The sequence below is a fragment of the Acomys russatus genome, chromosome 18 (assembly GCF_903995435.1).
Source record: "Acomys russatus chromosome 18, mAcoRus1.1, whole genome shotgun sequence".
Taxonomy (NCBI): Eukaryota; Metazoa; Chordata; class Mammalia; order Rodentia; family Muridae; genus Acomys; species Acomys russatus.
The window spans coordinates 11403169-11418483 of record NC_067154.1 but is presented as its reverse complement, the minus strand read 5'-3'; the positions used below and the strand labels follow the sequence as shown (position 1 = coordinate 11418483).

The window sequence follows — 15315 nt, the reverse complement described above, 5'->3', positions numbered from 1 at the left end:
TTTGGATCCACCCTGTAGTACTAATTACACTTGATACTTGAGTGTATTTGTTGATTCCTGTGAGCTGCTAAGTTGATGGACCACACTGACTTACCTACCCCAATCTCCAGAGTGCTGTGAGTGCATAGAAAGTGCTAGTAAATATTCTGTTCCTATGGAAAATGGGAGGTAAGCCTACACCCCACTAGATCATATATGAGTCTCCCTTCAGTTATTTGTTCCTGATGATGGAATCATAAAAGACCATTGCTTGCCTTCATCTTCTAACATTATGAGCCATGTGTGTATGCATGCCTGGATATTGTGGTAGAGTTAAAATAGTAATATTGTCTGTCTTGATTCTCAGATACAATCCAGCCTCTTCTAAGATCATACGTGCTAAATAAAAGATCAACAGTGAAAGATATTGTCTTAATCATGGTCTCCCTTCTATTTCAGAAGATGAATGATGAGTTGGCTCAAGAACCTAAGAAATACATAGAATATTATTTGGTCCTGGACAATGGTGAGGTAATTACATCAGACAAATACATCCCACAAATTTCTCTTGTCTATGGCTTATTGTGTGAAATAGAAATATGCAGATACGTTTAGAAATATCAAGAATACGAACCATATGGAGAAACTATTCTAAGTCTATGAAATTTGATATTTATAATGAAACTGCCAAATGTTTCTCCTTAGAAATAAGCAACTGACAAATACACATCCTATAAATGTCTTTTCTTACTATCTTTAGAGATCCAAATTTAGTTCTATTTAAACTTGTTTGTCATGCTGTCCTTGGAAAAGTAGTTTATTTGAAATGTAGAATCTGTACTCTGCAGGGAGCATCATATAGACAAAACCCATAGATAGGCTCTTCGGAGAAGCACAACTCTTGATGGTAGAAACCATTTACTTTCTTATCATGGAACACATTTTTTAATTGTGGGTTTCTAAAAAAGTTCTCTGTGTGTTTAATGCCAACAACAACAACAACAACAACAACAACAACAACAACAACAACAAAATGATTTAGATATCAAAACTACTGGGAAATTAGTTATCTCAGAACTTAAATCTCTGGTCTTGTTGTTTTGGGCTCATCTACTACACATGTATTTTAAAGTGGTAGACCGTGCTTTGTAATGATTAGGAAACCATGGGAATTAAAGTAAAACACATTTATAATGATCCCTCACTTTATTTTAGTGTGGTTTTGCTTGGGACAGAGTCTTGCTATGTAGCCAAGGCTGTCCTTACTCATGGTCCTCTTGCCTTGGCCTTCCACTGCTCACATTACAGGTGTGCCGCTATGTGTGGCTAAATCCCTAAGAGCTGGCTGCTGGCTGCTGGCTGCTATTTCATGGGTGAAAACAGAATGTTATTCCCAAAATTATTCCATTTACATGAAATAATGACTAAATTTGTTTTTTATTTTTTAAATATTAACAACTGATAATTATAATCACTGTAAAACTGTCTTTTTATCTTCTGATTATGTTAGTTTCTGTCAGCCCCTATTTCTGTTTTTTCATTGTCTTTCAGTTTGAGAAGTATAATAAAAATCTTGCTGAAATAAGAAAGAGAGTGCTTGAGATGGCCAATTTCGTCAACATGGTAGGATATGTTTTATTAAATGTAAAACTTCCAGAATTTCTAAGGAATGACCATGAATTTTGCTATTTACTTGGATATTAATACCATGTGTTCTTAGGCCCAAAAGATAACAAATCAAGTTTCATTTGGAAGGATTTTGTTTTCCAAAATCCACTTAAGAAAATACTGATAACCAAATTCTAGTAGAAAATCATTTCAGAGACTTAAAGAAAACAAGAAACAAAATAGGCCTATTGTCTCTGGAGCCCTAGCACCTCTCTTACCCACAGTGTCTCATTCAATCTTAAAAACACCCTCAAGAAGAAGTTACTTAAAATGTAATGTTCAGGGGAGCATTTTATCTGGAGAAGTGCATTAATGCTCAAGGTGATAAAGGAAATGTCACACATTACTGCTTTTGAAACATAAAGCTCAGTGGAGATATTAATAGATAATCTCACTCTTATAACTTGTGGCTTTGTGATGTGTTCTCTTTGGACAGCTTTATAAGAAGCTTGACACCCATGTGGTCTTAGTTGGATTAGAAATCTGGACTGACAAGGATAAGATAAAGATAGCAAAAGATGCCAACGTCACCCTGAATAACTTCTCTAAATGGAGGAGAAATGACCTGCTAAAACGAAAGCACCACGACATTGCCCAGTTAATCTCGTATGTATAGCTGTCTCTTTGCAGAATGAGAGTGAGGTCTTGGGGCACAAGTAAGATGTAAGGAGCTACGCACAGGGAATCAATCCAAGTATTGGCTTAAACAATACAGATAAGGCACTCTTTTATCAGAATTTTGCTTTATTGGGTCTAAATAAAGGAAGGACAAATTTAGATCAGAAAAAAGGAAACTGAGACTCTATGTTTAGAAAACCTGACTGACTTTAGCCTTGAGTTAAGGGAAACTTCTAGAATCAAAGTAAGATTCAGATTATATTAAAACCCCATACTTAAGACTATTCTGTTGAAAGGAAATTTAATAAAAAGAGCTGAAATAAATACAATTAGTGAAAGAAGCCATGGACTTTGGTGTATGAGATCAAGAATGTTGGTGAGGGTCTCATATGATCTCAATCATTATTTCAGTGGGCATCAGACAACAGGAAGCTGCCTGTGTGGACTTGAAATGGCTAGAGTCGGCTTCCTCAGGATCAGTGCATGCCATGGAAATGGGTGGCCTACACCCTGTAAGATTTGTATTTTTTTAATTGAGCATAACAAATCAGTCCAAAACTTGTGTGTGTGTGTGTGTATACACATAAATACACACACACACGTGTGTGCATGTGTGTGTGTGTGTGTGTGTGTGTGTGTGTGTGTGACATCTGGGGTAGCATGGCTGGAACAGGCCGAGCCATATTACTCTATATACAATCTTTCATGTGGCCAGCATAGACTTCTTCCAACATGGGTATCTCAGCATAATAGGGTCTTTAAAAGGTTTTGGCTTCTCTCACACCAGCATTCCATTAATCTCAGGAGAAACCTGGCTCGTTGTGATAAAGCCTTAAAATTTACATAGCACCACAATGGATGCATGCTTTTGACCGCAATGGAAGTATGATTTTAACCACAATGGAAGTATGCTCTTGACCACAATGACTATATAATCTTAACCACAATGATTTCATGATCTTAACTAGAATTCCATACCACAGGGCCCACCCATTTCCAAGGTAAAGGTGCTCATTGGGCTGTGAGCACTACAGGGATTACTCACTGAAAGACATGGCTGGAGACTAGCAGACACAACCCCCTGGCTTGGATAAATGACTCTTAAATCGAGACACACTTTGGGATGGAGTCTTTTCTTTGAGGAGAAGAAACTTAGTGACTAGAAAACCTAAATGATTTGAATTCTTCCAGACTGGCTCCCAAGTCAGTCAAATTGCTATATATTCATACACTACAGATCAAAGGCATAGAAAGATGAAAATCATAGACAATATTTAAATGTGTAGTTAATGTTAGTGGAATACTAAGAAGAGGTTTCTTGAGGAGTTCAGAGAAAAGAAGTAGAAAACTCCACTAACTTCCTGGATGTAAGATTTATTGTTTCATTTATGAACTGTAGGTCTTACAATTTACTAGACAAATTAACAAGGTAGCTGTGTGCAGAGATGACCAGATGAAAGTATTAAAGTCCAAATATACTCTATACATGGAGAAAAGAAGCCGCAATAAGAGAATTTGGTCTGAAATTTTCTTTCTTTGTTGATTCTTTCTGTGGTTTATGTATCAAGATGACTGTGGCTTCATAGAATGAGTTTGGCAATGTTCTTTCTGATTCTATTTTGCGGAACAGTTTGAAGAGAATTAGTATCTGCTCTTCTCTGAAAGTCTATTAGAATTCTGTACTGAATCCAGCTGGTCCTGGGCTTTTTTGATTGGGAGACTTTTCATGAGTGCCTCTATTTCCTTAAGAAATAGAGGATTACTCAAAGCTATCAAGAAAATTGCCCATATCTTTTAGGTTTTCAAATTCTGTGGCTTATAGGCCTTTGAAGTAAGACCTAATTTTTCTTTGGATTTCCTCAATGTCTATCCTTATGTCTCCCTTTACATTTCTGATTTTGTTGATTTGAATACTCTTCTTCTGCCTTCTAGTTAAGTTGGCTAAGAGTTGTCTATCTTGTTGACTTTCTCAAAGAACCAGCTCTTGGTTTTGTTGATTCTTTACATTGTTCTCTTTGTTTCTAATTTACTAATTTCAGCCCTGAGTTTGATGATTTTCAGCTTCTTTTTGTTCTGGAGCTTTCAGGTGTGCTGTTAAGTTGCTAGTGTGGAATCTCTCCAATTTCTTTATAACCATGCTTAGTGCTATGAACTTTCCTCTCAGCACTGCTTTCAGTGTGTTTCATAAGTTTGGGTATTTTGTGCCTTTAGTTTCATTGAATTGTAAAAAGCTTTTTTATGTTATTTAGTGGGAAAACACAAGTTGAATCAACTGGGAAAATTGAAAATTTGACAAATGCTTAAAATTTCTTTAAGTGAACAAAGGTCAAAGCCTGCAGCAGACAGCAAAAGAACACCAGCAAAGGAAGGCACTGTTGCCACTGCTACTTAGAAATAAAGTCCAAAAGAAAAGTTAAATTGACTAGCAAACAAATGCAATCTGGCTAAGCCTATTTGTGCTCATTAGCAAAATATTGAATAACATGAATGCTTTTAAAATTTTACCCTAACAAAAACATTATGAAAAGACCAGGATGATAAATAAATAAACAAGAAAAAACTTGATTAACAGAAAAGAACGTAAGAATAAGCAGTTTTAATAAAGTATGATAAAGATATAATTTAAAATAAAACATAAAATTTAGCTTATCATCAAGCAATTATATACCAGGAAACATTTGTTAGGACCAAAAGGGAAAAACACAGTTTCTTTTCATGACAAGGGATAAGGGATAAATTTAAAAGGGAAATTATAATAGTCACTAACATCTGGTAAACAGTGGATGTTCTCAAATCCAAATGCTTGGACTGCAAGTTCTATGGAAGCCAATATAGGAAAATTCAGTCTTCGTATTACAAAACCCAAGGAAACTCTTAAGTGATGGTTGGCAATTTAATTTTTTCCAGTGCTTGCTTAGAGTTCTAGATGAATTGCTTATGTATTTTTTAAAAGGTCAGTTTTTTCATTTTTATATCTTTTCCTTTATTCCTTATAGGTCTATAGATTTTTCTGGATCAACCGTGGGCCTAGCTTTCATGTCTTCCATGTGTTCCCCTTATCATTCTGTTGGCGTCATCCAGGTCTGTTGGTTCCATGCATCTGCCAAATTTTCCTGGTTCATCTATAGAGAGGATCGTTAGGGCTGTCCCACTGTCTGTTTCTTGGTAAATACAGTAACTAAATGGCAAATGTAGACCTAACACTTAGTTCCACCAACCCATTGAATAGATGTTGTATTTTTCACTTTAAATACTTCATAAATTTTCTTTTGAGATTTAATTTATGCATTTTAAGGGTTATGTAAAATGCTCCTATTATTTTTATGCACTGGAGTATACTCTGTACTGCTTTGACTTTTGTCTTTAGTTAATGGTGCCATATAAAGTGACATATAAGTGTCTTCTGTTAGTGTTCTACAATTATGAATAATACCAAGGCAAGTTATGGCGCTGTTGTGTCTGTTCAGTCTTAATGAAAAGTAGGCACTGAAATACATAAAAACAGTTACTGGTTTGCTCATTTTTATCTTTCAACTACATCTTTTTGCTTCACAGATTTTGAAGCTCTCTTGTTAGGTATTTATACAAGCATAGTCATTGTCTCCCTGAAGATCTGACCCTTTATGTCATCCTGTCATCCTCACATATGTTCACTGCTGAAGTACTGATTGTTCTGGAGCACACTCTGTCTAATGCTGTCTAATGTTGGAATGCTTGCCCACACATGCACACACACACACACACACACACACACACACACACACACACACAGAGAGAGAGAGAGAGAGAGAGAGAGAGAGAGAGAGAGAGAGAGAGAGAGAGAGGGCGCATCAGCTGAACTCAACACCAGGAACAGTATGTCACTATGAGAAGCACATGCCAATTTCCTTGTTATTACCCTTAGGACCACAGTAGCCACCATCTTCGAGTCGCAGGGACGATGGCCCATGAAATGGGCCATAACCTTGGCATGATCCACGACTACTTGAGTTGCAGGTGTCCGTCTGAAGTCTGTGTAATGGAGCAGTCACTAAGGTGAGGGTGTTGGGGGCATGCTTTGTGTCCCTGGTTTTGATGGACTGTGATTGGTCATTCCCAACAACATTTCAGTAACCTATGTCTTAGAATTAGAAGAATTTCAGTAAAATCAGCAAGCTTACATTTTTATGTATATATATTTGTGTATATATATATATATATGTGTATATATATATGTGTATATATATATATATATTTGTGTATATATATATATATCCCCCAATAACAAGCAAAGGAAAATGTCACAGGGACAAAGGTTTGTATGGGAGAGCAAATAGAAAGCAAGGGATAACCCAGACTTTCAGGAGCCACCATGAAACAGTGGGACCCCAAAGGCACCAGCTGTGCTCCTGAATTAACAAGCAGCTCACACAGCCTCTCAGCTCTGGACTCAGACACAGTGCCCACAGCCTCATTGGCACTTCCATTTGAATGTTGGGTAGGCAACAGCAGACAAACCTTTCATAAAACTAAGTGATATTGACCATCAAACATTACTGTGCCTTTAAAAAATTCATTGTTTTCATTTAACTCCATTTAATTCATAATTAATTTAATATTCGACATTTCCAATGGTGGACCTGTGCAATAGCAGCTTACCTGCACCTATGTACATTTTTTAAATTATTTATTTACATGTGGATGGTTGTTACCTGCATATATGTCTATGCACCAGTTGCATAGTGTGCCCTTAGAGACCTGAAAAGAGCCTCATATTCCCCAAGACTGGAGTTACAGAGCATTGTAAGCTATCCTGTGGGTGTTTACAGTCAAAACAGGGTCCTCTGGAGGAGCAGCCAGTGGGTAATTTAAACTACTGAACCATCTTTCTACTCCCTATACAGAATTTTTAAAATACTGTCATATGAGAAATATACTCTCTCATTGGGGTTGGGACAGTTCATCATTTTATCCTTGTGTTGTCTACATGGTGCATGGCACCAAAATATCCTTAGATTTTTGTCACATTTTCCACACACTCAGAATAGGTGATTACAGAGAAAGGGTTTTTGAGGAAAAATTTAATGCTGTCCCTCATCAGAAGAACAAATTGAGAAGATGTGGTACATTTACACAATAAAGGTTTTTCTTAGTTGTTAAAAAAAAAAGACATAATGAAATTTGCTGTCAAAGGGATAGAACAAAAAAAAAATCATCTTGAATGAGGCAACTCAGATCTAGAAATACAAACATGATCAGCCATCATCAGAGAAGTTTCTTTCTTCTGTAGAGGGGGATGTATAAAGAGACCTTATGGCCAGACATAGAGTGAAGACCTTGGCATGCTCAGCCCTAAATCGGATCCAGTTCCTCCTCTCAGAGCTCAAGGAACCCATGAAAGATGAGGTGGACCGAGGGTTAGAGTCAGAGGGGATAGAGGATGCCAAAGACACAAGGCCCTCTGAATCAACACGACCAAAGCTCCTATGAACTCACAGACTGAAGCAGCAGGTGCAGAGCCTGCGTGGGTCTACACCAAGTCCTCTGCATATATATTCTGGCTTCCAATTTAGTGTTTTTATGGGATTCCCGAGTGTGCAAACTAGTGGGTCTCTGATTCTTGTACCTTCTCTTGGGCTCTTTTCTATCTGTTGGTTTGTCTGTCCAACTTTGATGATAGTTTTTGCTTTATCATATTATATTTTGTTATATTTTGGTATTTTCTCTTAGAAGCCTGTTCTTTTCCAATAAAAGACAGAAAGGGATCTGGATGGGAGGAAGGTGGGGAGAAATTCAGAGGAGTTGAAGCAGGGGAAGTCATAATCAGAATAGATTATGTGAGGGAAAAATCTATTTTCAATAAAAGGGGGGGGAGAAGAACATTCTCACAGGAAAAAGAAAAGAGGAAAAGATATTTATACACTTGCCTTGTTGGGAAATTTTCTAGGCAATCTTATCGTAAATGAATCTCTCTCTCTCTCTCTCTCTCTCTCTCTCTCTCTCTCTCTCTCTCTCTCTCTCTCACACACACACACACACACACACACACACACACACACACACACACACACACCCCTCTTTTCTGTTCTTGTTCTTACCTCTTTCCCTACTCCGTTTGGTTATTTTCCCATGTTCCTTCCACCCAAAGGATCTGGCATCTCTCCAGTTGCACAGCTCATGTCATTTCTCCCAGATACCATTGCATGTTTAACCCTCACCTTCATTTATAAGATGGAAACAATGTCATTTGGTACATATCTAGGGAAATATGAGTTATTATGTGCATTCATAGATATGAATCTGTTATTCCAAAATGATCCAGGGATGGGAATGACAGGAACAGGCCAAAAACCACTTGTGTTCTCAATAGACGTGGTCGGCATGCTATCCTTTAGTACGCTCTTGTTTCTGCACGAAGCTGAGATAGTTACGTCCAAACAAGTGGGTGAACTTAGAAATGTCAGTCCGCTCACATCTTGGCACCTGGTCAGCATGTTGGCTTTGATCTCTGGGATAGTTTGTAAGAATAGTTGCAGTTGATATTAGCCATTGCTTCCCGTATGGAAAGCCCGAGTGTACTGGTTTCAATCTCTCTCTCTCTACATAGGTTCCATATACCCACAGACTTCAGCTCCTGCAGCCATGTAAACTACAGGCATTTTCTTGAAGACAAATTATCCCAGTGCCTCTTGAATACCCCATTGCCTTCTGACATCTTGTCTACCCCAGTCTGTGGGAACCAGGTAGTAGAAATGAATGAGGACTGTGACTGCGGCACCCCCGAGGTAATCCTAGCCCTTTCTACAGTGAGATAACTCATTTATCAGTTGCTAAGAACATAAAGTATACAAGAGTATGTGGCTCCTCATAAGACTGAATGATTCTTGGGGCTTTGGCTAGGTAGGCATTTCTCAGGCTAGTATGACAAGGTGTACAGAATTCAATATTCCTTTAACTTCCTCACTAGATCCACTTCCTTCCTGACTTTGTAAGCCCCTCATCAAGACAGACTCTGTGTCTTTATCCCTAGCATTCTGGTTGAAATTATCAAGGTAGCCCAAGCATCAGTGGATTAGTGAACATCTCTTTAGGTGTAGCACTTGGAAGAGGTAGAAGTAATTGGCTTCCCCGAGCTCATAGACCTGACCAGAGCAAGAGTCAAGATCTAGACACAGGTCTTGTTTATTGACTCTCACGCCCACTTTCAGAATGCACTGCCATGTCACATATCCCATATCTGTCAAGACTCACAAGTTGTTGACATCAGAGTCCCTGTCTTGATCTCATCCTATTCACAGGCCAGCCAAAATTTTAAAAAGGGTTCTGTCCTAACCCATTTTATTACATTTAACAGGAGTGAAGCATGATTTCTTCTGGGGGTGGCTTTGCAATGATTTCGGAATAAGATTAAAGCTGTGTTTGATCTATCTGCAGGGACTCTCTTCCCCTGATGATGCTTATTTAAATGAAGAGAAGTAGTTTTAACTCTAAAAGTACTGTAACTTGTAGTATTGCTTTTCAATAAAAATCTTGATAGGTGCAATGGAAGTTGCCTTAGGTTCTAGGTGAAATATTGCAACTCTTGAAGTCCCTCTTTTCAATAGGAATTTTGACAAGTGCAATGGAAGTTTCTTGATGTCCTAGCTTCTCCAGCACCTATGAAGAAAGGGCTTGAATCTCTCAAAAACAAAACACCAAGATCAAAAGAAATTATATTGCTTTCATGGGAGTCTAACCATTTGAGATTGTAATATGAAATCGCTTACAAACGTGATGGACCACATCAGTGGCTATTCTAGGATATATGTTAGATTTGAATTAGTGGCCAAAGTATGTATGTCAAAGACTAATTTAATAATATTTGGTATCTCTGTTGAGGATGGAATTGAATTGAATATGATATAGAAGCATAAGAGAAGCATTGTATTAATTAAGTTACATTTCCCTGAAAACTATGCTTTTCATTTTGTTTTATTCATATTTTACCAAGAAAAATAGAAGCTATTAAGGTTCACATGAAGGGCTTGGGAAAATATATTTGTTTAAAAGGATAGAAAGAGTCTGTCCATTAAAACATATATAAGAAGAAGTTAGATAAAAACTATCCACCAGCTGTTCAAACTCCTTCTAATGTCTTGGTTTATCTTAACTGTACTGAAGGAGACTTTTAAATCATACAAAGTAATGTATATATATATATATATGACAAATAAACTATTTTATGAATTGTACTAAAATAATATACCACTTTAATCTGTGGCTGATATTTCCTAGGAATGTACCAACCAATGCTGTGATGCAAAGACCTGTAAAGTTAAAGCAGGTTTCCAGTGTGCTCTGGGAGAATGCTGTGAGAAATGCCGAGTAAGATTCATTCCTTCCATCTTTTAATAATTTTGATTATTTTTCTATATGATGTTTTAGTGAGTATGTTACATTATACAGTTAAAGCAGTGGGTTTTTTTCCTAGAAAATAATGACTTGATTACTTACTGGGTACTTTAAAAACTCAACTAATCTCCCAACAATGCCAAAAGAATATCATCTCCTTTTTCTTTTGAGTGAATGGGATCTTAGAGCAGAAAATGTGAAAACAGCGTGCCTCCTATTAGTGACAACCAGGATAATCTATGAGAACATTATGTCAAGCGAAGGAAAACGGTCTCAGAAAGACACAAGAGACAAACCTCTTGTAAACACAGACTGTAAAAGAGTTGACCTTAGAGCTGGGCATGTGACTCAGCCTGGCGGCTCACGCCTTTAATCTTGGCATTCAGGAGATGGAGGTGGGAGAATCAGGACTTCAAAATTATCTCTGGCTATGTAAAGAGTTCAAGGTCAGCCTGGAATACCTGGGGCTCCATTAAAAAAAAAAAAAGAAAAGTTGACCGTGCAGACACAGAGGAAAGCCACGAACGATCGGCGGTGGGAAAATGAGAGGTTGTCTGCTAAGGAGTATCAACTGGCAGTTGTGTGGGATACATGGAGATGGAGGTGTACTGTGCAGCAGGAGCATGGTCCTGTATACAATGTAACAACCAGTGGATACTATAGCGGAAGTGTGTTGAGAGTAGATTTCAGATGTTCCCTCTATAAACATACATGTACGTACACAAGGTAACTATTTAAAATCAATACTAATTTGCTGACCGTAATAATTGTTTCACTATATAGATGTGTACACATACACACACACCACAATGCCATGTTGTTCACCTTAAATTAAATATAGTATAATTTCTGAGAAACAAAAAATATGGTCACTATTTAGTAGGCAAGCCAACATAAGCACACATGACTGGTTCCAACGCCATTGGTACTTTCTCCTTTCCGCTGCATCATTTTGCTGCAGACTCTCCCTAGACCACATCACGTGAACTGATTGCATCTATCTGTATTAATGGATTGTTATTAAAATATTTTCAACTGGGTGGGGCTTCTCTCATCTCCAGTCAGAACACAAACTCAAAATTGCATTATTTAAATCTAAATTCAAAGGCCCACTCTCACTAGATGGAAGAAAGAAAAAGAGCAAAAATCTACATTGGAGAGATCAGAGGACACCTCGTGAAAAGAGTATTTTTGCTTAGGGGGAAATAGAATAAGTTCATTTTAGACTTAGATTTAGACATTGAAAGAAAGGATGTCTAAATGATAAGGGAGGAGAGCAAAGAAGGGATCCTGTGTGGCTGGAGCTGTAGGAACTACACTTGGAGGCACAGTAAGCTCTGGCTACAGTTTGGTCTGATCCTGTAACTGGGATTAAAACAGTGGAGGTTTTTCAGTGCGTGAAAAGGCCTGTACCTACTCACGCATCTAGCAAAGAACGGACTCCTCTGATTTGCCAAAGTGTCAGAGGAGTTTGTTCTTTCAAAGTTACTCTAAGGAAGCAAGGGCAGAATTTACAGGACTTTTGCAGCAGATTTCTTATAACAAGGGGATGCTTGGTTATTTCTTTCTTTACAATACAACATTCCATAAAATGCCAGAATCTGCAATGAAAAGAACTGAGGAAACTCGATGCCTGGGAAAGTCTTGAGGTATGCGGATCTGGTGTCTGCAAAGCTGCCTCTCTTTCACTCTACTAGCAAACCCTGAAGTCGCAGACTTAAATCTTGTAAATCATGACAAAAAAGCATTCAGCAAAAGGAGAGGTACAACTCCCTGCTTTCTGTCTGAGAAGTTGACTGGCTGGCATGCCTCTTATTTTACTGTATGTTTCTTTACTGATTGTGTTGCAAATTCAAAATATTAACTGTTTTAAGACTCATAGAGTATTAACCAACATCAACACAAGTGGCAGCGCATGGATGTAGTGCAAAAAAAACCAATCATAGTAAAATATGACATGTCCCAGAAGATTATTGTTTATGCTAATCTAAGGTGTCAGGACAGAGGGCACCATGACACACACTTTCTATTTTTGTGTCTTTGTAGCTTAAAAAGCCTGGGGTTGTGTGCAGAATGGCAGAGGATGATTGTGATCTGCCTGAAATGTGTGATGGTAAATCCAACCACTGCCCAGCGGACAGATTCAGAGTAAACGGCTTCCCTTGCCAAAATGGGAGGGGCTACTGCCTGCAGGGCACCTGTCCCACCCTGCATCAGCAGTGCAAAGACATGTGGGGCCCAGGTAAGGAGCTGTGCTAGTTACTTTTCTTGCTGCTGTGACAAAAGAAACCTAAAGCAGGAAACTTAACAAAAGGAGGGTTATCCACTGACCCCAGCCTGCCAAGTCTCATGGGGACTACCTACATCCTCTTCCTCTCTTGCCTGGTAAGGAGCCCTACCAGGAGGGTAGTGACCAAAGAGCAGACAACAGAGTCCATGGCTTTTTTAAAAAATTAACTTTCTAACCATTGGCTAGATCTGGGTAGGGATTTAAAGTTTACCTCTTGTATTGTCCTTGGCTGGTGCCTTAGTTTGAGCAGGACCCCTGGGTCCAAATCTGCTTATCATATTGTTCTACTTGTAGGTTTCTAGGACCCTCTGGATCCTTCTACTTTGCTATTCTCCCATGCTCAACATGGGATATGTCTTTCTCACGTACTATGGTGCCTCACATTTGACCATGTCCCCTGGAGGGGGAGACCTGGTGGCACTCAGAGGAAGGACAGCAGGTTGCCAAGAAGAGACGTGATACCCTATGAGCATATACAGGGGGAGGTAATCCCCCTCAGGAACAATCATAGGGGAGGGGAATAATGGGAAAACGGGAGGGAGGGAAGAATGGGAGGATACAAGGGATGGGATAAACATTGAGATGTAACAAGAATAAATTAATAAAAAATGGAAAAAAATTAACTTTCTAAAATTTATACATTTTACATCCCAATAATAGTGGGACCAGGAAGAGACTAGGGAGGGGGCTATGCTTGGGATATAAAGTGAATAAATTTTTAAAAATAAATTTGAATTAAAAAAGCATAAATTGACATTTAATCTTATGCCTTTATGAGCCAAGCATTAGGAAATACGGGACTGGTTGTTCACTTAACACTGCACACTGCTGGAAAATATGGATTAGTGAAATGTCGGCAGAGATGAAGATTTGGAAAACTAGACACACAGCCAACGACACTGCTTTGCTCTCACTTGCCCTAGCCACTGAGTTCAGAAATATTTATCAATGAGAGGTTTGCTTCTGACATTTTTTTATGGCAGTGAATAATTGAAAAGGAAGTTAAAATTCAAGACTAAATATGGATCAAACAATAATAATGGTGCATTAATCTAATGTCAGTCTTGCTTCTCTTATATTGTAGAACGCTTAAAGACTGGAGATAGTCAGACATGTTACTGGTTTAGCAAAGGCAGCTACAAAGGTACCTGATGGTCGGTACATGAATGATAACTTCAAAAACATTAGAATCAGTAAATCAGAAGTTAGAGGCTTTGATTATGTTGTTTCCCTTGTTTATATATGCAATTATTTGCTTTTGGTATATATCTATTTTGTTATAATCAGAAATTAATATGTTGCTAAGATCAATATTATAACTTCTTCTTGAAAACAAGACAAACTTTTCATAAAAATTTTCTGGTTTTACATTTGTTACTTCTCCATCAAAGGTTTATCAAAAGCTTGCCAGTGTTGAAGAATTATTCCTCATTGAGTGGGGTAGCTTAGAGCCAGGGCCTGGGGCTTTGAGTCTGGGAGAGGCAGGTGAAGCTGGCTTCGCTGACTTCCTATGTGAATTGGGGTGAGCCTCCACTTCCTTATTGAGAACCTGAGGATGGCAGTTAAGAATGGCTAATATTTATTGCTGACATACTACTGAACAGGCCCATTTCTCAGTGGCTTACATATATCAACTAATTTAAATAGCTCATCAAACTTATGATTTATAGTGTTGTGGGGCAGTCCATGAAATATATATGAAACAGTAAATGGATTTTATGCTTGGGGTTGGGGTCTATTCTGTAGCTATTACAAGGTGTGTATGAAAATACCCCAAAATATTTAAAAAAAATGCAATAAAAACATTTCCATTCTTAAGGATTTTGGACAAGGGTTATTATTACATTTGTACTTCTAATGCTAAATTTATATTTGGTTAATGCTCCACAGTATTACATTTCTTACCTGTTTTTGTCTTCAAATATTCCACTTTCATCTGTGCCTGATCCCAGAAACCAAGGTGGCAAATAAGTCATGCTACAAGCAGAATGAAAGTGGGTCAAAGTACGGATACTGTTACATAGAGAACGGCACACACATACCCTGCAAAGCAAAGTAAGTGGGCATAAAGTTGGAATCTTCTCTCCACAACTCCCCCACCCCAACAACAATGGCACACTTCCTCTCGCATAGGTTGGCACAGTCTAGTTCAAGAGAAAGTGACTCCCAGGCTAGAGCAATCGTTCCAGAAGTTAAGAGCACTGGTTGCTATCACCAAAGACACGGGTTCAGCTGCCAGCACCCACGTGAAGGCTTTTAACCATTTGTAGCTACAGTTTCAGGGGGAACTAAAGCCTCTCCTGACTCCCTTGAGCACCCAGCATGCAAGTGGTACACAGACACACACACAGGCAAAGCAGTCACACACACAAAAATCAAAATTAATGTAT

The 15315-nt window shown here is 38.3% G+C and overlaps 1 protein-coding gene across 1 annotated transcript in view; it reads left to right on the top strand.

The window, feature by feature from the left end:
• The window catches only part of Adam28 (ADAM metallopeptidase domain 28), a 45092-nt gene that overhangs the window by 16538 nt on the left and 13239 nt on the right, over nucleotides 1-15315 (top strand). The window contains exons 7-15 of the mRNA XM_051160766.1: nucleotides 439-510; nucleotides 1531-1602; nucleotides 2084-2253; nucleotides 5262-5346; nucleotides 6170-6300; nucleotides 8852-9029; nucleotides 10519-10608; nucleotides 12682-12877; nucleotides 14878-14980. Coding sequence (XP_051016723.1) covers nucleotides 439-510; nucleotides 1531-1602; nucleotides 2084-2253; nucleotides 5262-5346; nucleotides 6170-6300; nucleotides 8852-9029; nucleotides 10519-10608; nucleotides 12682-12877; nucleotides 14878-14980 — 1097 coding nt within the window. The remainder of the gene's footprint in view (nucleotides 1-438; nucleotides 511-1530; nucleotides 1603-2083; nucleotides 2254-5261; nucleotides 5347-6169; nucleotides 6301-8851; nucleotides 9030-10518; nucleotides 10609-12681; nucleotides 12878-14877; nucleotides 14981-15315) is intronic.